Genomic DNA, 23,752 nt, shown 5'->3' with positions numbered 1-23,752 from the left:
ACACTTCATATTCTGTATCATTCTATATATTCTTTATTATTTCGTAAGCATACAACTACAAGGCATCATGTTTCCATCACTGCACTCTCAATGTATATGACTGGTATTACAACAGACATTATTATTATTATTGTTTTGGAAACTATTTCCGTCGCCAGGTAAAAGGGGAGAACATTCAAAAACACTGTACTCGCGAGCAACTAATACAATGGATTACAGACAATGGTACCAACATTAACATAATTATACAGCATGTAATAAGTGTTCTGGAGGTTTCCACTTGACGATGATGCTAATGTTGGCTTCAGAGAAACTCGCTAATGCAGCCCGAGTGATGGAGATGGTGGTCGGAACTCGAGACCGTCCGTGTAGTGCGTAACGCAGAACTTCTCCCTGCACAGATGACACCGAGTTTCTTCTCCAGTATCAGGTATGGCAGTCCTAGAAAAAGAAATATATAAATAGCATTTTCATCTTCGATGCAGTACAGTCTGTAGCGGGCTGTGGTTGTACTTCTGATGGAAATATTACTATTGTAGTAGGAATGAACACGTGGATGACTTAGGGTAGAGGGTAATAGATAAACATTTTTATATATATCGAGTAGCGCTAGCAGGGTAGCCAAGTGTGCACCAAGTACAATTTGTGGTTTTCACTGTGGTGAGTCTGAAGATAGCTCTCTTCTGCGTTGTAGCTCCTGTAGTCTGGTTGAAGTTTGCCAATGCTTCAGAAATCCTCTCCATCGTCAGGGTAATGGAAAAACTTAGTTATAGGAGACTGGCAGTGGGGATTGGGAACGAATAGGAGCTGGGGACATGCGACACCTTGTCCACAAGAAAGGTGAGGGACGTGGGGCTCTCATAAGGGGCTCCTCAGGTTCCTGCCATAGGATCAACTGACATATGAGAGGTGAGTCGATGTGATGTGCCCTGAAAAGGGCAGGGTAGTGGCTTATTGGCCTGGGCAAGACTGGCAATGCTGTATGGGATGTTTCGGCCACAGCGGATTTATCCAGCTGGTCCAGCCGGATGTGGCGCTGGTGCCGCTTTCTCAGACCTCTCCGTCTCGTGCCCCTTTCCTTCCTGCTGGCCAAGGTGTGGCATGCCCTGCTCCTGTTAGTTCCCAGGCCCTCACATTTCTGTCTCCAGTCAGCACTGGTTATGCCAAGGCTCTTCATTGACTTCCAAATGTGTGCCTTACTCATCACTCTGATGACAAGGGCAGCAGGGACCTCTGAACGTTAGTACAATTCTACTAACAACCCAGAAGACAGCCATCTTCAGACTCACCAGCATGAAAATGTCAAATCCTACACGGTAATAAATCTTTGGGTTCTGTGAAATGTTGGAAATTTTTGGAGTTGCTGAGTGACCGACTATTGGTGGCTTCTCAAGGACCTAGCTCCATGGAATAAGTGACAGATGGATCAAGGTTTGCTTTGTGTGGCAAACAGAAGATGCAGACTTGACAAATGATTCACACACGCATTTATCACCTATAACAAATGTTTTTCTTTCTTGCAGTTTTAATGTGTCAACAGCTGGGAGATGAAGCAGATTTCTGTACAACTGCATTAGAAAGAAGGAATACAAATATTTGGTACAGATTAGTGGCAGAAGTCTTCTCAATAGGCTAGCCCTAACTGGCACAGAAGAGGAAATTAAGAGACAAAGGGCCCAAGGAAATTTACTTGGCATGCACTTGTGAGATGAATGTCTCTCCTTTCCCAATGGCCTATTTTGGATCAAAATGCTGAGATAATGAAAGGCAATGACGCAATTTTATCCTACAAAAGCTGTTGGTGAGTGGTCCAAAACTACAAGACACAGAAGAAGCCAAATCAGAAACAGGAAGTCAATGTATAGCTCATTTGTTGTTTTACATCTGAATGTTATTTTGTATGACATAATTGTGCACATGTCTTGTCACTGCTTATAGCTAATTAAAAGAGTTAATTTATCTACTTCATTGGTGGTACATTGAATTCTTTTTGTTAGCAATTAACACGTAGATCCTAAGGCTTGTAAGATTTGAGGTTTTCACAGCGGTGAGTATGAAGATTTCTGTCTTCTGGGTTGTTGCACTGTGTAGTCTGGTCGATGTTAACCAACATTTCAGAGGTCATACTGTGATGATTCATCGCCCTGATGACGGAGGCAGTATACCTCTGAAATGTTGGTTAACATCGACCAGACTACACAGTGCAACAACCCAGAAGACAGAAATCTTCATCCTGACGCTTGTAGCCCACATAAAAAAAATCAGAACCTGCAGTGACCTGTTACCTTTCTTTTGGAGCTTTTGGATTTACCTTGGTAAGATCCTCAGTAGTAGTAGGCAACTGCAGACCTCCCACAGATCCTTCACTGGAGGGTCTGCACCTCAATAACACGTCTACTGCTTACAGAGGAACCAGCAATCTTAGGGCCTGCAGACAAAAGCATATCAGATTCCAATGTACCACTTAATACACCGTTATACTTCATCAGATACAGCTACAACATGTGATAAGTATATTTATGATGTATCTCCCAAATAAAAGGGGAGAGTGCTGAGGAGATGGGTTATTCCTTGCCCACTGAATACAGTACAGTAGGGCACCGCATATACGGCACGTTAAGGACCAGACCCCCACCGAAAAGCGTTTTTTTCTTCTTCCTTTTTTCAATTGCAATTGCATATCAAAGCCTAATAAGATGTTTATACTATAATATAGTAAGTGCACAAAAGGCCTAAAGAACGATATGAAAGTAAAATGAATATCAGTAGTAGCTGTAAACAGACTGAATGAGCGACGAGAAAATGGCTCCGGACACACTTCTGACTCAGCTATTGAGCGCGTGGGGCATATGCACGCAATTGAAAAGCGGGGCCCTACTGTATACAATTTGACCACCAGGGCCAAATTTCCAGAGAACCAGACAAGTTCACCTGAAAAAATTATGATCCATGTTTTGTAATGAAATTTACCAAAAAATCTGTATGACAAGTCTACTTCAAAATTACCATATCACACTTTAAACTGTATAATGGAGTTACCTTCAAAATTAAATAATTTTTCCTTTAAAAACATTATTCCAAAAAATGTAATACAGTACATTATGTGATCATTGGAAAAGTACAAGGTCTTTTAAAAGAATATCTCATTTCAGTTGAGTTCTTGCACTTCACAGTTGTAACATGCATGATATTATAATACCAGCAACTTTCAAAGGATTAATTTAATCTCTGAGGAGGTACCGGGGTTATTTTTACTACGCGATTTTCTATAGGTCGGCGTCTTACATGAATGCAACTATCGCATAACGGCAGAGATGACTACACATCAATCACATGAAAGAATCGCAGTCAATGGCGGGGACCAACGAATTGCCGATTGTTAAGTGTATAAAATATATTTTTTAAATTCCCTTTATTTTATTTACATTATTTCAGGGCTTTAAATGTAATGCCATAATATTACTCGTCAAAGTTTGGGTGCTGGGAACGCATGTCATTGACTTCCCATTGATTTACATTATAAAAAGAGTTTCAATTTACGCCGGTTCGTCCAGGAACACATCCCCAGCGTAAATCAAGGGCTACCTGTAATGTTATTTTGGTTATTGAACAGCCTTCTAAAGAAGAGACCTAACCACTAAATAAGTCAGATACAGACTTCACTCAATAACAAGTTACGCAGCAGGAAAATTCTATCTTGCTAAGGCCTTTTCTTTAGAAATATCGAATGTAACTATGTATCTGTAAATTCTGTGTATTTATGTCTGGCTGCAATATAAGTGCATGTAATTTTGCTCATATGGTAATTACCTAATATGATACTTGTATCGTTTTAGTAACAAATTTTTGAGTGCGCTGAAATTGCAGCAAACTTTAACTTCATGTAAAACTGACAAGCAATTGTTAACAATGTGATTTATTCCATTCTTGGGAAATGTTCTGCAACTGGTATGATGAACTGTTGTGCGAGTTGTCCTACTCCATTTCATGGGTTCTGTGGGGTGCAGATACTAACCATCTATGTCAATATTAACTAGTGATTCTTGGTATTTGCTAGGTGGCATGGATAATGTTAAGGAATCATCATCAGAAGTATGCATTTTAACTTTGACCTAACCTAACCCACTAGATGTTCCACAAGTGCCCTAAATTTGTTTCCTGTATATTTTACGAGGGTCACTCATTAAATAATGCCCCAAATTTTTTCCTCAGAATATATTTATTCAAGATGGCTCAAATTTAGTGACAATATAAATCAATGTTTCCTTTACACATACTATTTTTCCACATAGTCCCCATCAACTTGTACGGTTTTACGCCAGCGTGGAAAAAGTGCATGCCTTGCCGGTACCAGCTCTTGTCCTGTGCACATAGCCATGTCCTCACTGCTTGAATCACGCTCTCGTTATTTCAAACCTTGTTCCGCGGATAGCATCTTTCAGTGGCCCAAAGGGATGGAAGTCGGAGGGTCGATGGGGCAGCACCGTCCAACCCAATTTGGTGATTTCTTCCTGGGTTCTCAGACTTGTGTGAGGGCGTGCATTGTCATGCAGGAGCAAAATTTCTGCAGGATGCTTGTGAGGCCGAACTCGTCGGAAACGCTTCTGGAGGGTTTTCAGGGTCCTGATGTACGCGTCTGAATTGATGGTCGCACCTCTTGGCATCACATCCACAAGAATGACCCCATCACTGTCCCAAAAGACAGTCATCATGACTTTTCCGGCAGAGGGAGTTGTCTTGAATTTCTTCTTTCTCGGTGATTGAGGATGATGCCACTCCATTGACTGCCTTTTTGTCTCTGGCTCAAAGAGGTGTTTCCAGGTTTTGTGACTTGTAATGATCCGGGACAGAAAGACCTCTCCCTCAGCATCAAAATGCTCCAACAATTCAGAAGAAACTGTTTTCCTTTGAATCCTGTGGTCTGCTGTGAGACTTCGTGGAACCCATCTTGCGCACACCTTCGAATATGCGAGAGCCCGGATAATTGCAATCACACTTCCAATGCTGACTAAAAGCTGTTGGGCCAATTGTCGAGTTGTGATGCGCCGATCCTCACGAATAATGGCATCCGCGCGGTTCAACATGTCTGGAGTGGTGGCTGTGGCAGGACGTCCAGAGCGCAGCAGATCACGGAGCTCGGTTTCTTCACTTCCTGAAGCTTTAACTCTCTTAGCGCAGCGACCAATGGTGCTCCTATCGACTGCACAGCTTCCATACACAGCACACAAACGTTTATGAATGTTCACCACAGTTTCTTTTTCAGCAACAAAGAATTCAATTACAACTCGTTGCTTGTAACGAGAGTCGTTCACAGACGCCATTTTAAGTTCACTACAGCTCCGCCATCGGTTGGAATAATTTGAAACTCCGTACACGAACGTGGGAAACATCAAATCTCAAGCATGTAAAAGTACACTTTTCTATCTTCATTATTGGCTGAGAAAAAAAATGTGGGGCATTATTTAATGAGCGACCCTCATATTTCAAACTTTATCCTTGTGTTGGATAATGTTGCCATTAGATGGCTATCTTGACAATATCCAGCTTTGGTTATGCTTCAAGATATAAATGTCACATTTCCTGAAATGCAAATGCTGAAGTTTTATTTCTCCAGCAATTCCCATCATCATCCTACCTTCTTCATGTGTCATATGATCTATCATTCCTTCCATCTTTTCCTCCACTTTGATCTGCATAGCCAACAGAACTGCTACTTTGATGCCGAGAAACCAAATACCACGAAACTCGTCCCACATGACGTATTTCCCAATTGCATCCGTTTGTCCTGAAGAGCAAATGGGAAAACGAGATTAGGAAATTGCAAACTGAAAATAAGTAAAATTAGCACAGGAAAATATAGAAATTAAAATAGAAAAGTTCAAAAATGTAAGATGGAGATGTGCAGATATGGTAAGGACTGTGGTATTCAGTGCTAAGTCTCACAGAAATATGTTAACTTTTACTTGAAATATATTAATTTCAAATGCTGAGGTGTTTTTTTCTAATATAAGAACTATAGCATCTTCCTACAGACTTGCACACTTCAGAATTTCTGCCTATCTTTGAGCTCAGCAATTAATCCAGACATGAGCCTATAATTGCTCTGCAAGAGGAACAATGCCATAGTACTAAAAGGGCACCCAAAACTTACATTCACAATTTGTTCTCATGGTAGTGAGTAGAAAGATGGCTGGTTTCTGGGTTGTAGTGATGTGCAATTTGTAGCCTGGTACAAGTTTACTAACATTTCAGAGGCCACTGCTGCCTCCATCATTAGGATGTTCTCTATTTGAACAGCTACATTTCTTCTTTTTAAGTCCATGCACCTCCAAATTATAACCCAGGTCCTGAAGTGAAATTAAAGCAATACAATAGGTTTGTTATATTTTTAGTACACGAGATCAAGTGGATGCATGAAAAAAAGGCAAATGCTCCTAATTACCATACAGTAAACTTGTTCCATGAGAATGGTCAAAAGGGATCAAAATTGTTTAAAATAGTTTTCTTCAAAGTAAAATATTATCGAACTAAACCCTTTGCAGTCCATCTTAAATACCACTACGGCTCTCTGCTAGTCCATTTAAATGCCACCAAGCTGTACACATTCAACTACTGTTTTGATTTTCTTTTTAACTTGCATAAAACAGAAGACACTTTAATAAATATGGTAAAAATATGTACTGAGAGGATCTCAGTTCCTCTTGTTTGAATAATGACCATGTGAAATATTTTTCATGGACTGTACTACTGTCGCTAGTAAAATGTTTAATAAGTGGTGCCTTTCTGCTTCCTGTCTTTCGGTAGAGAATGCAGTGAGTCCAAGTCGGTAGATATGATTTGGGCGATGTCTAAACATCTCTCATTGCATGCAGATATACGATGTATAAGCATTGGATTTCATATTCTCAGAGCTGTGCTTCCTTTCGCGCTGATTGTGTTCGAAAATTCAAGACAAAGATCAACACCAGGAAAGTGAAACAGAACGCGAAGTGTAAATGATAAAATCACTACACACAAAGAATGCTTGATAAGACGAAATAATATGCACATCAGTGGTGGATTTCTCTATGCGTCAAAAATAATTAAACAAATATAATTTCCTCTTAGGAAGATGAGATATTTGTTTTATAACTTTATCAGATATAAAATACTTCTATTCTAAGTAAATATGACAGCTACACACCCGATGGTATTCCTTCACTATATGATGTATGGCAAAACAACTGATGTGGAGTCCTGGCTTCTTTGGACATGTGTCAGAATAAAATGACTTTTTTCTCCTGCCGCCATTCACTGTTATAAGGTACATAGTCTTACCAGGAAAACTAGGATAGAACTAGTGCAAAGAAGAAGGCTTGAGTGATATGCTGACACTGTTTGACTCCATACCACGTAAAGAATTCGTAAAATACGTGGTGGACTCAGTCCCACATCGGACCAGAACTCAGATATTTAAATGTCGGACTCAGTCCGACAGAGACTGCGAAGGGTTAAGTATTTGTCCAATACTTTGTTACTTCAGTTCCTTATTTCATGTGGGGCAGAGGCAAAACTCCGCACCCATGAAACCAACGTTTCTCCCAAGTACTGCCTCTGGGAACATGATGATGGAGATGTACAGGAGAAGTGTAGGTGATGCTCCATACAATCTAGTGGACACAATAAATACAAATTAACACAAACATCATTATAGTCCATTAGATATTAGCATTAAAAATGTATTTCGTTACACAGGTATAATCCTATACTGGCATCTTATCTCCACGGTTACAAATTTTGTCGTAGTTATACGCAAGTTAATTTAATAATGTATCGAGTTTGATCCAAAACAGCCTGCCGATACAGGTAACCTTAAACAAAAGCAATGTTCGTATTATAACTTTGTTTCTAAATTACTTATATTTCATTCTTTTTGAAATTTTATTAGAATACCCAAAGTACCAGAATGGCCACCATATTGAAATTCTAATTACGTATTTCCATCATCACTTAATATTTCTAGAGAAATTTTTTTCAACTTGCAATGCAATACCTAAAGTGCTGTTACTTATAAGTTACCCGTCCATACAAAATTACATGATAACGACGACTCACCTCGTGGTTGCAATGCCATATTGTCTAGTAAAAGTAAAACTGCGTTTCAGCCAACCTACACGACGTCACTGCCCTCTAACGGTAGTTTTGGCATTCAATTGTCGACGTCAGTAGTGCTGCACTGTGATTGGCTGGCTTGGTTTCCGGCTAATCGATTCCAAATGTATGAGAAAATTATGTTCCAAGACTATTTATCAACGTTCATACCTCCTCGGTGCATATAATAACTGGATACTAGTCCACATTTTCAAAATGGAACACACAACAACAGATAGAAAAGACAGAAACTTCATTTCCTCAACTCACCACGAGAGATATTTAGCAATTTAGTCTTTTGATTGCCGAAGGCCTCCAAACTTCATCAATACAAATGTTACAGCGGCCAATAATTTATCTAGATCTAATCTCTGAAGTCTTGGCCTGTGTGGGAGTACTCAGATGGCTCGTTAATTTTACCGAGTAGCCCAACCTTTGTACAGTTGAGTCAAATTTATTAAATTATTTTTGGGGCTAAAACAATGCCGTCCGCGATGCAACTCGAGAAAACATTTATGCTTGCTGAGTAATTGTAAATGAAAATCAGTTCTTGAGCAACAATGACTTGGCTTCACATGAGTGCGAGAATAAATGTTTACGCGCCACTAACCTGAAATCACATAATTCAATTATGACGTATGTAATTCTGAGTGAGAAAACACCTTTTAAATGTCAGAAAGTTTCAAAGAGAACACCTTTCCAATCTTGTAATCTCCTGAGAATGCATAACTCTCTTTCCGAGGAGATTCTTCCCCATCCGTTCAACATTGTTTCACAATTTAAATATGCGGTTAGAAATTCTGTGATTGACCCATTATTGATTTGTAACTTCACCTTTCTTCTGGATTTTGGAGTTAACTCTTGATACTAGCACAAAACGGTGAAATCCTTGATGGTTATTGGTCGACAGGACAACGAAATTACGTAGGGCAGTTCGTACATAGTCACGGCTCAGCGCCCAAGATGTCCTAATGAACTTGACAATCTGTCGTTAATGGTTTCACTAATTTTATTAAACACTTTAATGCCGAACTGCACACTGAGCCCAGAGTTAGGAATGCTATCCCATGGTCTCATTTGCCTTGTAATTCTTTTTAATTAGCAATGTTGAGCGTAGAGGTCATTTGGCTGGCGGCCTCCAGTCGTGTGTACTTTGCGAACGATTTTTATTTCCTACGAACACGGAAATTCATACAGACGTATTCCAGGCATACACAAATAAATTGTTTGTGCAGAACGCAACGCTTGTAGGTGGCGGAACACATTTACGTAAATCGCTTAACTGTTTCTTCCGAGACAATCAATCACTTGACTTCGCGGTTATTCTGGACCGTTGTCTGAGGTGGCCTTCGCAGGAAGTGCATATAATGACGAGTCGTGTCTGTCCTGTGTTTCAGACAGAACTGGAGAGGAAAAAGATTCTCATGCCAAAGTTTCAAACATAACCGTCACAGATATTCAACAGAATTAACGAATATTTTATTAAATTACAAAGAATGTATTGTTTTCAGGTCCCAAGTCATATCATTACCTGGCAAGTGGTTACAGGCTGAAGGAAACTTAATTCAAATGTTGGAGTCTTATGAATCAACCCACGGACTCCACGTATTGTTGAATTTCCTCGGGTCTGAACCGTTCACATCTACAGGCTTGTTCAGTTGATGAATCAAAGTAGCTTTATATTTAGACACCAAATCCAGCATCTCCTGCAGCACTTCCGGGTGTCTAAGAGCTAAATTATTCGTCTCACAAGGGTCCACAGCCACGTCAAAGAGGCAAGGGTTCGGGGTTGTCGACGGCTTACAAGGCGTTCGATCGGCTTGTAGTGCGCAGGTCACGGTAGATTCAGCCCTCATTAGCAGCATTTCTTCCTCGTCGGGGATGGCAGAGGGTAGGAGGCTAGCTATTGCTTCCCCGGCAACGCTGTGCGCCACAGCTGTTAGGTTGTAGGGTGGATTAGCGAAGTCTGTCCCGCTGTGGCCATAGTAATCATCTGCTTCACCACCATAGTTCGAACCTGGTAAACGAAGTTTTATCGCTAGAATGCAATTAATACAGATTTCAAAACGGGGTTCATAAGAAAGGCTTTGTTAAAACTACATTATCTGCCTTCGGCCTTGATGATGGAGGCAGTACGTCACCCCGAAACGTTGGCATACAGCACAATTTTACTGATAATAAACGCGAAGAATATTAGCTGAAAGATTACTGAAACAAGGGAGGGAACTGAAGTGGAACCGGGCTCTTCGGAACCCTTCTTGTTTGCCAACATGTGAACTACGTCATACCATTTGTTATCTTCCAGTCTTCCCTCCTCGCCGCGTACAAGCCCTTCACCTCGTCGTACTGAAGAAGCACCTCAGTTCTCGGCGAAACCGTATCTTCTAACAGGGCGCTCCACTGGTCCACTCCATCTAGAGGAACGCCTTGCAGAGTCCCCCCGGCTGCTGAGATGAGCGTGGGCAACCAGTCAGTGACGTGCATCAGCTGATCAGACACTCGGCGCCCCAAGACGGGGCTCCAGACCACGGCCGGGGTTCTAATGCCGCCCTCCCACTGAGTCGTCTTCAGCTGCGATTAGAAAGGATTTATGAATCGTTCTGTTTCGTTACATTAACAGGGCTATATAAGGGAATAAAAGCTAAAGTTGTCCCTGTGTCTAAACCCACGCCATACAGAGTGTTCAAAGAATCTGTATCCGACACGCACTTGAATGTCTACAACACGCAGATAATACGCGACGCACTTATTTTGTTGTCTAGGTTGGTAGTAGGGAAATATGTCTATTTACTGTTGACATGACGTTTTATGCAAAGCGGAGTTGTGTGAAAAGGAACACGAAAAGGGAATGAAAATCTTTTGTTTCTTACTGCATATAAGCGTTTCAAACACCCCGTATAAGCCTATAAGAGAAGCAGAGATAAAGCTGCAGGTAATCTTAATTTTTGCGAGGATTTAAAATCGCGGACAGCAGATGTACGTTTTTGTATGGAAAATAATTACCGCCAAAAAAAATGACAAATCAATCTAATAACAAGCAGGACATTTAGTTGCAAGGTAAATCAAAAATTATAGTGGAAAATCCAGGAGAAACAGGGAGCAATACAAAAGGTGAAAGCTGGAAAAGACGAAATAATAAAAGAGGGCAAGAAAGAGGGAGAGAGAACGAAGGAAGGAAGAAAGAAAAACAGACAAAGTAAATTGAAGGACGAATTAAATAGAAAAAGTCAGAAACAGACGAATGGCTTGAAAAGAAAGCAGATGGAGATTTCTATTTAAATCCACTACGCGGTACTGCCCTATAATTTCAGTGGGCGGTATAACATGAAGAATAATGGGGCCAATACGAGGCACACTCACCCCTCTCAGAGGGTAATTCGACCCCCAGTTCTGGTACCCGACCACATCCACCGACGGCGCTCCGTTGTCTGACGTGAAGACTATAATGGAATTCTCCAGCATCCCTTTGGTCCACAGCGCCCCCACAATTCTGCCCACTGACTCGTCGAGCTTCGAAACCATCGCTGAAAAACACCGAAGACGGAGGCTATGGGAATTTTTCGGACGTGCCGCGAAACTGCGTGTTCCCACCAGAAGTTACGAAAATTAAACTCTCATTTTTCATCATCTACAGTTTTTCACATGGTTACTGCATTCTTATGTCGATGTACGATGTATATTTATGGCCATGTTCGGTTTCGTACGAACTTTTTGGTGAGGCAACTTTTGTGTTGCGCCGAACACTGGGTCCGAGGCACATTTCATCGAATTGTATCGTAAGTGCGTAATACACAAGACCCCAAAGTGAAAGAGAGAAATAAAGTGACTGACAGAAGAAGGAAGAAAGAGGGAAGGGAAGGAAAAGGTAAAATAGAAAGAAAGAAATAAAAAAAGAAAAGAATAAAGATAGAAAAATTATAAAACATTCTGAAACATTAGTTCAGATTTCGACCAAGACGCACAGGAATATTCACAGCGAAAACTTTTAGACTGTTTCACAGCCGAAAGTTACAAAGTGTTCCTGTTAGCTTCGTCATGTCTGTCTGTCCGTCTTTCCGCGCGTGACAAGTTGAGAACAGCTAAACGACTTTTCTTTAAATTTGGTAATGGGCGAGTTTTCTTAAAATTCGTCCTCAAATTCAGTTTCTGTCGAAGACAGGACAGCAGCAAGATGAAGATCTACGTGCGGAAGTGATTGGAGGGGAATCCCTGTGAATTCCGGTACGAATTGCACTTTCCGAGCTTCCTTCATTTAGAAGTACCCGTGTTAAGCCGGGAACATGTTCATGTCGCTTGGAATTCCGTCATAAGCAGGTCTTATTTTACACCCACCGGCGTATGTCCTCCGGTTCGGTTCCACGATGTGGCTGAACATGTCAACGGATTCCTGGGGTGCCTCCAGCAACTTCCCTGCGTTGCCTGCGTGGCTCGCAAGGTGGGCCAAGTACAGGAACAGGGGGATGGAGGGGTTGTGCTCCCGGATAATCCGTGCCGCCTCTTCCGTGAATATGTCTGTGGCGTACCGGCCAGAGAGATCCCACGCTGCTGACGAGTTCCGGCGGAAATCCAGACCCTCCATTACGACGCCAGGAGCCTAGAGAAAATAACCTGATCACTTCGTTTATCTCTTCAAAGTGACGACGACATCTTCAAGAGCTGTTTCTCATGGCTTACATTTTAATATTCGCATCCCGACCACGTTTTAAAGTGTGTAACAGAACGTTGCTGATCAAGAACGCTGCTTCCGACGGGATGGACCAATTTCCTGTTCACAATCACATCCGCAAAATTCCGTGTTGAAACCTACTTCGAATTATGATTATTTTTCAGTCTCGTTAACATAAGTACTGCATATTAGAAAATGGGGGAATTTTACTCACACTTTCTTGGTTGATGTGATCATAGTAGCTTGTAAATCCGTTTAAATACCCGAGAAAGGAGTCGAACCCACGATGTGTGGGCGTGAACTCCTTCTTGTAGTAACCAAGGTGCCACTTGCCGACTATCCGAGTCGTGTAGCCCAGGTCTTTGAAGTACTGAGGTAGGATTTTGCCCCGAGGCAGAGCCCGGGGTTCGCCTGCACTCAACGGCGAGCCCTGCATCCCTGGAACAGAAGCGTCTTCCTGGAGACGACAAGTTAAAAAATCCTGACCTGACAGCTAGGCGACGATAACAGGTTTTATAGTACAAAACCATCTTTGCCAATCGCTAATTCATTGCTTCGCCACCGTTTAATGCATGAAGCGATTACTATTCTGCGCTAAATAATTGAAATCTGTGTGACGTCATATCCGTTCGTTCCTAAGAACTGTTTATTTTGTGAAAAGAAAACGAGTCATGTCGAAGGGAAATATTTGGACCTTTTCATAAAGCCAATTAGTTCACTACAGTTTATTCGCCACGAGACGAGATCCTGGGGCGAATTCGTTCACTTTAAACCTGAATATCACAGGGCAGGTTTGCACTGTATACCAATATTGGACGGATATCTGCCGGTCATCAGCGCGGATCTGGTTGGGGTGCAGATGGGCTGCGTGTAGTGCTGGTTCAGGATGACGCCGCTGTAAGCCAGTGCGTCGATGTTTGGCGTCTGGATCTCGTCTGAACCGTGGAAACTAAAGTCGTTCCAGCCCTGGACAGGGAATTTAAAGTTGAAAGCGAGATCACGTCGTCCAGGAAGTACGAAAAAAAGGAAGAGAGCGATAAGAAATGAGAAAAGGAAATGAAGAAATGGAGAAACAGGCAAATAAACACACAGAAAGAGAGAGAGAGAGAGAGAATAGAAGTAAATATTCTACATTGACATCTTCCAAGGCACTGGTGAATTTTACAATTAATACGAGTCTGGATCGTACTTTGAAATTCGTGTGATTCTGAAACACTCTACTAAACGTCAGTTATCCTACGCAAATATTTCAGATAGATCCGTCAAAACGAAGCCACGGTCATTTACTAATGAAAGCAGAACTCACCATATCGTCAGCGAGAATGAAAATGATGTGTGGTCTGGCAGCGTTGACAACCGGCAACACGAAAACAACCCTTAAAATAGTCATGAACACATTCTTGCCCATCTGCGGATCAGAAATGAGAAATCAAGCAAATATTGAGTTCACGAGCTGTAGGCTACAACTCCTGCCTGTCAACCAGATACTGGGGAGTATTCCAACAATTTCAACTGGGTCATTTTCGCTACACGAGTAAACAGTCCAATTGAATCACGTGTCTTCACACTGATAAGAGAATATTTTCTGCGTGCGTGATGCAGATATCAGAAATAATTATCTGCTCTTAATTAAATTATGATATACGTACTATTGGCGCAAAGTCATGATGAAGAGAATGTACATTTATTTCCGCTAATGCAAAATATATTAGGACCTATATACTCCTTTAGTTTTGCGCGTCGAATATCTTGAGATATACCTACGTATAAAATGTCCCTTACCATTACTGATAATAATAAGAATGAAAATGTGTTCTACTTTGGACACTCATTTTTTAGACTCGCATGTGACCTCGCATACCTAGACTAACTGGCCTTGGTGTCACTGAAACACAAACCCACAGCCACAAGGCCAATCTCACTACAAACAACTCACACGCACAAGAAATTAACTTCCTTTGTATTTCGTTAAATATATACGTATCACATATAAAATGTTTCAAATAAAAGTTGTAGATCTCAATGAGATATCTAATACGGCGAGCCTTTCTTGAGAAAATCAACGATATATGTTCTCAACAACTTTTACCATAAATCTCAGAATATCAAACTTAATAAAAATCCTGTTTAGGAAATGAAATATGCAACAACGGGACGACAAATTTATAATGTTGTTTTTCTAACTTTTATTTCCCCTTCGGTTTTCAGAGCATGACGAGCATAAAACAAGATTTGGGATTTAGGGTCAAGGAAATGCGTATCATATGAATTTTATTACATCCGATTATAGAATACGATAGTTTCAACAAGATGAATCCTCTCTGATAACCACGAAACTGGGAAATTATCTTGAACCAGTTACTACAACCATAACCTATTTTAATGATACCACATTTAAAAACACACGACGAGTGCCACCACCATATTTAGACATCACATTCCTAGTGCAAATATTTCGAGGAAAAAAACGAGAAATTCGTTGACCTGTCATTTTCAATGAATCATTCTTCTTGTAATAAATATGTCGAAAAATGCTTTCTTTCAATTTATTTGTATTCCATTAAGTAAGTCATCCAAAAATTAATTACTCGTTTTTTTATTCCTGCTATTTATATAGAACACTTCCATAAGTTCGCCATCATGTTGGATCGGAACAAGGCTCCCTTGTATCCGGATACTAGTAATGTGGAGGACGTATGTGCGTAAAAGTAATTTCATTTTGAACATCAAATTTTTCATAGCCGCAGTCCAGCAACCGGAAGTTGCATTACATAAGCTGGAGATTTTATTGATTAGCCACCAAAAGTTTAACAGTTCATGAGAACGTCATTAGAGTGCAGTACTGAACAGTCCATGGTTACTACAATAGCTGCTGCTCGTCTAGCTTCTACCATCAGAGTACAGCACTATGCAATCCACGGTTACTACATTAATACTCTACATTGGTGCATTCTAGTACGGTTTAAACCTCCTCCACTGTCCTAATACCTGGATACAAAATCGCCATTTTCTGTATTGTCACACGGCGCAACAGCCCAGAAGGTAGCCAGCCATCTTATATTTAGAAGAAATACATACACACACGTACGTTCTGCATGTGTATGTATTTCGTTTTTGTCACAGACCGTTACTACTTCGTAGTGTCTTGATTTTGTGGGAAAGAATGTAGAATCACTATTAAACCGGAGACACACAACTAACTAAAAACGTTTTCCTTCACATTTTTCTCGGGGCACTAAGCTATGATGTGTGGCGTGTATATGCGTTTATGCAGAGACTGAATAATAAGAAATGCAGCTTATCGAATCACTCTGACTAGGAATGTTGTGTTTCTCGTGCCATTTTTACTTGGAATGCGGTGTCCGTGTTTTTATTTAGGCACTCATGCTAGGAATGCTGTATCTATGTACTTCAATACTCACGAGGGACGCAGTACAATTTATGTATTTCCTGAGGTAAAACTGCCAGTGTAGACCCCCGTATATAGATTTATCTGATTCAAAAGGCTCGGAAAATGACATATGGTACGGGTAAGACATCCCTCAATTAGTGAATTTGATTAAGTCTATGCAAACATCGCATGCAGATGGAAACTTGTGAAAAGGGCATTCAGAACACGCTGGAAGAAAGAAAGAAAGTAGAGAGATCTCTTTGAAACACTTCTGCGCCATTTGGGAGAAGAAAACCACGACCAAGCAAGCAATAAAAGAACATTAGTTACCTTCAACTTCCCTTCGCACAGCATCCGTAGATAATCACTACAGCGTGGTAGCCTATAAAATCGCACAGCTCCACGTCTGCTCTAAAAAAAAGAGCGTTATCTGCTGATCTGACACACTCAACAGCTGATTTGTTAGACACGCCCCCAGAACTAACAGTATCAAGGAAAAACGCTGTCTGCGAGGCCAGAAAGTATTGGGACCGCTTATGTTGCAACCTGCGAGGGTGATCAATGCTGCTTTGCTTCGAAACCTTGGCGCCTCCCTTCTCGGCATCAAAACCAAAAAGAACAAGTTACAGCCTTCTACCCTAGTGCACACCCACACACAACAACTTGCAAAAATATTGTTTCACGAACCGTATACATTGATCTTTGGTGATTTGGAAAATGGTAGATATGAAGGAGGTTCTTAAATAAAGAAACCTTGAACCTACTGTTTACTGAATAAAACCAGGAACCTCGTTTCTAATGCTACTGAAGAAGGCAGAGTATAATTCTAATAAAGTGCACGCAAACCATGTTTGGTGGGTTTCTGTCACCACGGCAAGGAGCGTCCTCAGGTTGCGGATGGAGGAACAGCCTCCACTTATCCAGGTTAGCTGCGAATATATCGAATAAGCAGTCGCGGACAGCCGACGAGGGGTGGCCCTCCAGCTTGGGTAAGAAACTGTCTTGTTACGAAAAATTATACCAAGCCTCGGAAACGGTCGGACTCTTTGGCACGACCAAGGCGAACAGATGTAAGTGGAAAATGGGTTAGACAATTCTGCTTTCACGTCTAATAACCAAAATAGAATCACTGTGCTACATAATCTACCGAGTGTATTAATAAGTGAATTTTAATATTTGGGACATCTAACTAGCGCATATGGCGGTACATGATTGAAAAAGTCAAACATTCAAATGTTGGCAGCCACCTACTACATTACACGCCGTCACTGCCTAGAATACCATAACCTCATCACAGTGAGTACCACACATTTCGGACATCTTGCCTAATCTCTGTTCAGAGGCGACGCCTAATTTTTATTTTATCCCTGAATATAGAGGCGACATTAACATCCGAAACCATCCACAAGACTCCCGCTACGACATAACCCACTCAAAAGAAAATCAGTATTACCTTGCGTCATCAGTGTCCGGATGGAGTGCAGTGCATCTCACGCTCTTTGCCAGGCCACACTGACACATGCAGTTTACAGTGAAGCCACATTCTGCAAGGAGTGATACAATTACGCGGATGACCCATGAAAGCAAAATATAGGAAGCCCTGACCATCAGCTGCCATGCAAAATTAGGGGCTGGGTTGGGAGATACAGATACGGACAAAATTATGTAACTGTTAGCAATGTAAATTGTTCTACGTTATAAATCAAAGGTTAGTCTACCCAGCGCATCATAACCTCAGTTTCATAAATATTTCTGCTAAGAATATATGGTTTTCCTGAAAGAAATGAGTTATTTGTTAGGGAACTTGTTACCAGACTTAAAAGGAGGCGAGACATTTGAAAGCATTTTCCAACAGAAAACGACAATGACTGTACTCTGCTTTACATACATGCCACTTGGTTACAACAGACAAACAATTTGATTTAACGGTGGGTGTTAACACAGAAAAGGGACCATCAGGCTCTAACCACCACGCAGTTACGATAATGATTATTTAACGCTGTATAACGAACGAAACCACAGTTTACAAAACATTTGCGTTTTTCACATTTAGTCCATTGTACGCCCGGCACTGGCCAACAAAATTCTACTTCATAAGGTTCTCATGACGAAGATGACCGACGTTTCAGAGGCGCTTACTGTCTCCATTATCATGACAGCTCTGAAATGTGGGGAAACTATCAGATTACACGGCGCAACGTACTATTTAATTTCAGCTTCTCAATAACAAAGTTCTCCCCTTGATAGATCAATTTTTGCTTAAAATGGCTTTCACAAATTACATCACACGTAAGATTATATGAGCCTAGCAACGAGACCGTCATTAACTCCAACCCTGATGAACAGTTGTGTACACAAATGTGGCCCAGCACTATTTGCTGAACAGCTGCATACGTTCTTTATAAAAGTTATATTCCTCTAACACAATAACTACACAGTGGTAAAAAAGATGTTGGACGCAGAGAGTGACTTTTTTACCTTCCTGTACAAGAATTCCGGTTAAACTAAAAAGATTATAAAAATTACTACGCTGCATAGGTAACGTATTTCCGCGTTTCAAAAAATTAAACACCACGTGCGTTCGACGTTTCGACGAATGGGTGAGACATGTAGCACGCATGGTGACTTATTAATGTATACAAAAGTTTGGTTGAAACACTTCAAGAGAAATGGCCACTTGGAAGGGAGCATAATATTAAAATGAATCTGATAGAAATGGGGTGTGAAAGCGTGGATGAGATTCAAGTGGCTTAGGATAGGGTCCAGCGGAGTTTTCGGAAAATAAAGGTTCCATAAATATAGACAGATCGGTTGAGCATTCGCGGAAGACCTTACACTGTGAAGTTAATTATTTAATTTACAAACCATGTCAGTGTACAAACTTACAATGTTGCATGAAATGTATTCTTTTAACAGGTATGTGCATTTGTTTGTACACTTTCTATGAGTAGGTTTATATTCTGATTACATACAATATTTTGCAATAATGTCAAAATTATACATTGCAATTGTTGCGTACCTTCATAACACAGACCTACGTAGTTTTACTACATTGTCTGATCGGTTCTACTGTGTTCCAGTGCTATGGAGTGCCACTGAACCACCGAAGTAAGACAGAAAACTTTTTTAATTTTACGTTTTCGAAATGTTAGCACGGCTAACACGGCTAACGCTGTTTTCATGAACTCCCCGTCCCTGATTAGATCTTTCGTAATATTGTCTGCACACATATGCATACTTGAAAGAACACGGCATTTAGAATTTGTCAGTCGATAATTAAAATCACAAAAATGTGTATTCAAGTACAACAATGTACCGGCAACGAATGAAAATATAACAATTTGTTAAACTTTGAGAGATAGCAAGTGAATATCACGGGAAAGTAAAATATAAAGGTAAATACGTATGTCCCTGCGTTAAAAAATGGGTCCTGAGGGCGTATAGAGTCGTGCAGGTACATTTCCGCAAGTTCTAAAGCTCGTCACTAGATGGAGGATATCAGTTTCACGTTCAAAATTATTTGGGTTCACGTAATCGAAGTTTTGACCTGACCATCTATATATTTGAAACAAAAGGTCAAAAATATGCTTAATTATAATCACTAGACACAACAGTAACACCTAGATGTCAAATTAATGCCTTAGTTACATCGCCGAGAGACAATTCACGTTTTCCTTTGCTGTGAGACTAAAAATGAAAATATCTGATCCACGGTGTCCCCGGTGTGTTTTACTGTTTCTTCCAAAAGTGAGAACTTTCGTTCCAGTTGAAGTATCTGGTTGGACTGTTTCAGCATTTCCTCCTGCACGATGTTCTGACTCCCACACAGAAGTCCGCGCGCATATGCCCTTTCGTCAGCGAGTTCCTTCCCAATCTTTTCCTGACTTGCACTTAGCAAGTCGAACTTCACTCCGACCTCGCTGACGACTCCAGCCACAGCGATATTAAATTCCTTTTCCACTCGGGCCATCTTATAATCGTACAATTCCTTCAGTTCTCTTACTTTGGCTGTTAACATTTCTTGCTGTTCATACAGATCCTTCATTATCTTCGAAACCAGAAACCCATTCTCACCACCCCAGCCTCGAAGAACTGTTCCTTGAACATTTTCATTTCCCCTAGACGGCGATGCATTTCTTTTGGAGATCTGCTTCAGTGCACCGTTCACGATGTTCCTGGGCATGGCAGTGTTCATCCTTGGTTCATTTTCGTCCAAATAGATATTACCCTTTGTTCTGTTCGGAAAGACGTGTACTTGTTTATCTGGAAAACACCTGAAGACCGAACACAAATTCGGTGTTAAAATTGTGATAAATCTAGGAAATATCCACTTGCTGTGAAAAGCTCCACACACCAGATTCTCGATGTTGGAGATCAGACGCACCCTTGCAATCAGACTCAGTGTTTCAGCGTCGTTCTTGATGGCCTGCGTATCGCTTACGGCCAGTCCGCTCAACAAGTTCAGCAAAATAACACCTATCAGCAATATGAAGAGTACCAGGATCACGTGGCTTGTCACTGGAAGCAAATCAAATTCCATGGCGGACGCTTCGTATTCACCGTTCAACATCAGCATTGATTTCATGATTGTCATCCAAACATTCTGATAGAAAAGTTGGGCGCACGATCTGCGCAACATTGTGTACACGCAGAGGCTGAACGCAATGATCAGAGGCGAGTAAAACGACATGAACTTGACGAACGTGAGGGACACGGTCTGCAGCATCTGCATCAGGACGGAGCAGTCGGGAATGCAACCGATCCGTAAGAGGAACTCAAACCAGGAGAGCAGAACCGCGATTGAGGCACAGTGATGTTTCACCACTCTGTCAAACTGCCTCACGCACAGTACGACGGTCAGAATGATAATAGCGACGCGTAACAGGGTACTGGTTCTCCGCAGGTATTGCTTTGTGACAGACAGAAATTGCATGAGCTCTCGCAGTGCAAAAATGGTAACCAAAACCGTAAGTCCCAATCTGATCCCCAGTTCCAAAGTTGTTTCCTCAACATTCTTTGACTGTGTTCCAGTTCCGGGCTGAGGCCGAAGACGTCCTCCTGTTTTGTCTGCAGATTCCGTTCCCACTGAGTTGTCGGTGGAGTTATCAATCGCTGATGCGTTGCTTGGCGTTGTATCATTTTCTTCGCCATTTATGCCAGGATAGACAGTGGCATTCTCGAAGATTCCTATTTCTGTTGCTGGATTCCAATTTACTTGATCATTTTCTAGTTCGTTCGGTCTTGTTTTGTTAACGCACTCTGAGACACTGGTACAGATCTCTGTACAAGGGATCACATTGCTCCGAGAGAGATTATACGTAACATCTGCCGTCTGATTGTCTTTACATGTACTCTCTTTTTTATCACAGCTTTTTCGTTCAGAGTAGTCAGTTAAAATTACGTGCGTCGTTAGGAAACACAGGAAAATAATGTAGAACAAAAGATTTATGTAGAAGAAAGAACGCGCATAATTCCACTTGAGGTACAGAAAGCTGGTGATCACAGGGTGCTTCAACATGTGGCGTAACCGTTTATCTTGGCTCATATACAACAGTAAAGGCATCTCAACGTCCTGTTTCTTGTCCCTACAGTTGTTTTTCGGTGCCAGAAAATTGTAATTAAAAGTCAGTCTGAAGTCCTGGTGCTGCGGGGTTTTGTCATTTGTCTCCAAACACTCGTCAAAGAATCTTCTCAATGTGACCCTATCGATCTGTGACAACGGTGGGTTTCTGAACTTCGTAAACATCAAGTCGGCTCCGTGTTTCATTAGCACGACTACCGTGTCTTGATTCCCATCTCTGGCCGCAATGTGCAGTGCTGTTTCCCCAGAACCATCCATTACATTGATATCCGCACCGTTCCTCAACAAAATGTCCACCACATCGCTGCTTCCGTACCGCGCCGCCACGTGCAGAGCCGTGTTGCCCCATTCGTCCATCGCATCCAAATCGATCATCCTGCAGGTTGAAAAATCGCCCTCTAACATCAGCATCAAGGTCTGCTGAAGTCCCTGAACTTCCTCTTGATTCGGAACGTTGAGACGTGCAAGGCAGTGTAGTACTGTCCTCTGGCAACAGTCTTTGATATTCAGATCCATACGCTCTGTATTCAACAGCACGTTCAATTGTTCCATATTACCTCTTTTGGCGGCCATATGGAGTAGCGGTACGTCTGAGACCGGATTCACTGTGTTCACATTGGCACCAGCATCGACCAAGATCTGAACAAACCTATGTCTTCCCTCTAGAGTGCAGGCAAGTTCCAAACAAGTGCAATAGTATGGCTCATCGTACCAATATTCTATGTTCACTGAGGTCTTTTGCAAGATATCATGAAAAATATCCAGACAGCCATGCTGGATTGCCGCAAGTAGCCGAGTCTGAGGATTTGGCGAGTTTAGGTCTTCCAGTAAAGGTGGAGGCAGAATTGTCTTAAACTCTGGGAAAAGCGCGGAGATGGTTTCACGAACAGTTTTCATCTCATCAGCACCTGATGTATCCAGATTCAAACGATGTCTCCCATGATGCTGCAAGATGGTCCGAACTGTTTCTTTACTGCCGTTTTTTACGGCGTGGCTAAGAGCTGTGTGTCCATACATATCAGGTTTGTTCACTTTCAGGTCCGACTTCTCCATCAGTGATATTATACAATGCAGGTACCTTTTATCAACTCCATGTCGTTTACAGGATTCCTTTGTTAAAATATGCAAAGCCGTACTTCCATTTTTATCCATTGTATTAACATTGATCCTGCTGTGTGCCAGAAGAATCTTGAGGACCTCGTGATGACCTCCCATTGCTGCCAGATGTAAAGGTGTACATCCTATGTATCCGCCTCCAGCGTTGACATTCACCCTGAGATCAGCTATGAGCGTTCGGACAACGTGTAAATGTCCACATCTTACAGCCATGTGCAGACTCGCCCAGCCATCACCATCAACAGCATTGACGTCAGTCCTGGCACTCATTAGCAGAGCTTTGACGGTGTCATCGTTTCCTTCAGTTGCCGCTATATGCAGAGATGTGCATCCGAACGATGCCTCACTCCTTGTCTCAGCATCTGGCCACAGCAGAGGATCTTCAGCGAACACAGACAGGGGCACTGCCTCCGGTGTGCAGGGGCCATCCTTCCTTTTCCGCGATGAATTTGACAGGAGACTTATTCGTTTAACGCTACTGTCATCTTGTTCAGAATGAGGTGCGTCGTTTATGGATATTCTCACGTGTTTTGATGGGGGGACCATGATGAGTTTATCGTCTGGCAAACAGAATACAACAGATACAAGCTGTCTAAAGACATCAAGTAAGATTTGTGTTAAGAAGCCTGTTTTTTTAAAATAACTACAGCACAAAAAGAGAAAGTGCTTCGAAAGGAGCGCATTGCTCTAATATTTAAATTGTTCAAATTTAACGAAGTATGAATTTAAATTAGAGAAAATTATGCACAGAAATGCATCACTGAATTGTGTATCCTAGCCTCAACATGTAGCATTGTATGAAAATATGGCGTCATACGCTCGCCATATCTTCTTTCTTGTAAAAACGCAACGTGGTTTAAGAAACCTG

The 23,752-nt window shown here is 41.5% G+C and overlaps 3 protein-coding genes across 24 annotated transcripts in view; 1 reads left to right on the top strand and 2 right to left on the bottom strand.

The window, feature by feature from the left end:
• The window catches only part of LOC110829578 (glutamate receptor ionotropic, delta-2), a 29,103-nt gene extending 27,135 nt beyond the window's left edge, over window positions 1-1,968 (top strand). For 15 of the 20 annotated variants that reach the window (XR_015536799.1, XR_015536795.1, XR_015536801.1 and 12 more), the window contains 2 exons: window positions 309-430; window positions 1,524-1,968. The gene's annotated coding sequence lies outside the window, so the exon portion shown is untranslated. Of the gene's footprint in view, window positions 1-308; window positions 479-694; window positions 910-1,523 lie in introns of those variants that run through there. The other 5 variants (XM_022063432.2, XM_087354984.1, XM_087354985.1 and 2 more) reach the window with 3 other exon arrangements.
• LOC110829584 (arylsulfatase B) lies at window positions 11-17,731 on the bottom strand. Of its 3 annotated transcripts, none has more exons than XM_087354975.1 (13): window positions 17,641-17,731; window positions 14,103-14,204; window positions 13,603-13,762; window positions 13,011-13,234; window positions 12,463-12,724; window positions 11,491-11,654; window positions 10,419-10,701; window positions 8,095-10,147; window positions 7,184-7,649; window positions 6,152-6,347; window positions 5,636-5,785; window positions 2,312-2,428; window positions 11-441 (listed from the first exon to the last, which is right to left on the bottom strand). In XM_087354975.1, exons 2-8 carry the CDS (start codon window positions 14,202-14,204, stop codon window positions 9,711-9,713), a joined length of 1,632 nt encoding a protein of 543 aa, XP_087211101.1. In that variant the 5' UTR covers window positions 17,641-17,731; the 3' UTR covers window positions 11-441; window positions 2,312-2,428; window positions 5,636-5,785; window positions 6,152-6,347; window positions 7,184-7,649; window positions 8,095-9,710. The 3 variants fall into 3 exon arrangements, with proteins under 3 accessions (XP_087211101.1, XP_021919139.2, XP_087211100.1); XM_022063447.2 differs by lacking the exon at window positions 17,641-17,731 and adding an exon at window positions 16,518-17,613; XM_087354974.1 differs by lacking the exon at window positions 17,641-17,731 and adding an exon at window positions 16,518-16,593 and having other exon boundaries at window positions 6,246-6,347.
• Window positions 17,732-19,018: 1,287 nt separating this feature from the next.
• On the bottom strand, window positions 19,019-23,430 carry LOC147872825 (uncharacterized). Its single transcript, XM_087354968.1, has one exon. The coding sequence runs from the start codon at window positions 23,428-23,430 to the stop codon at window positions 19,852-19,854; it is 3,579 nt and encodes a 1,192-aa protein (XP_087211094.1). The 3' UTR covers window positions 19,019-19,851.
• Between the last annotated feature and the right edge of the window lie 322 nt (window positions 23,431-23,752).

The sequence above is a fragment of the Zootermopsis nevadensis genome, unplaced genomic scaffold, assembly GCF_977971745.1.
Source record: "Zootermopsis nevadensis isolate Lab colony 2312 unplaced genomic scaffold, Znev_1.0 Znev_ptg000024l, whole genome shotgun sequence".
NCBI classification, from domain to species: Eukaryota; Metazoa; Arthropoda; class Insecta; order Blattodea; family Termopsidae; genus Zootermopsis; species Zootermopsis nevadensis.
The sequence above is the reverse complement of the archived record's forward strand: the minus strand, read 5'-3'. Positions and strand labels throughout refer to the sequence as shown.

Bases quoted from the DNA above. Each gene is read 5' to 3' on its own strand.
- LOC110829584 (XM_022063447.2), bottom strand. From the start codon at position 16,541: ATGCTGTGCGAAGGGAAGTTGAAG. The intron at 13,763-14,102 runs GTGAGTTCTGCT...TTCCCTGTCCAG, and splicing joins TCATTCTCGCTGACGATATG to GGCTGGAACGACTTTAGTTT. The intron at 13,235-13,602 runs GTATACAGTGCA...CTTCTGTTCCAG, and splicing joins CAGATATCCGTCCAATATTG to GGATGCAGGGCTCGCCGTTG.
- LOC147872825 (XM_087354968.1), bottom strand. From the start codon at position 23,430: ATGGTCCCCCCATCAAAACACGTGAGAATATCCATAAACGACGCACCT.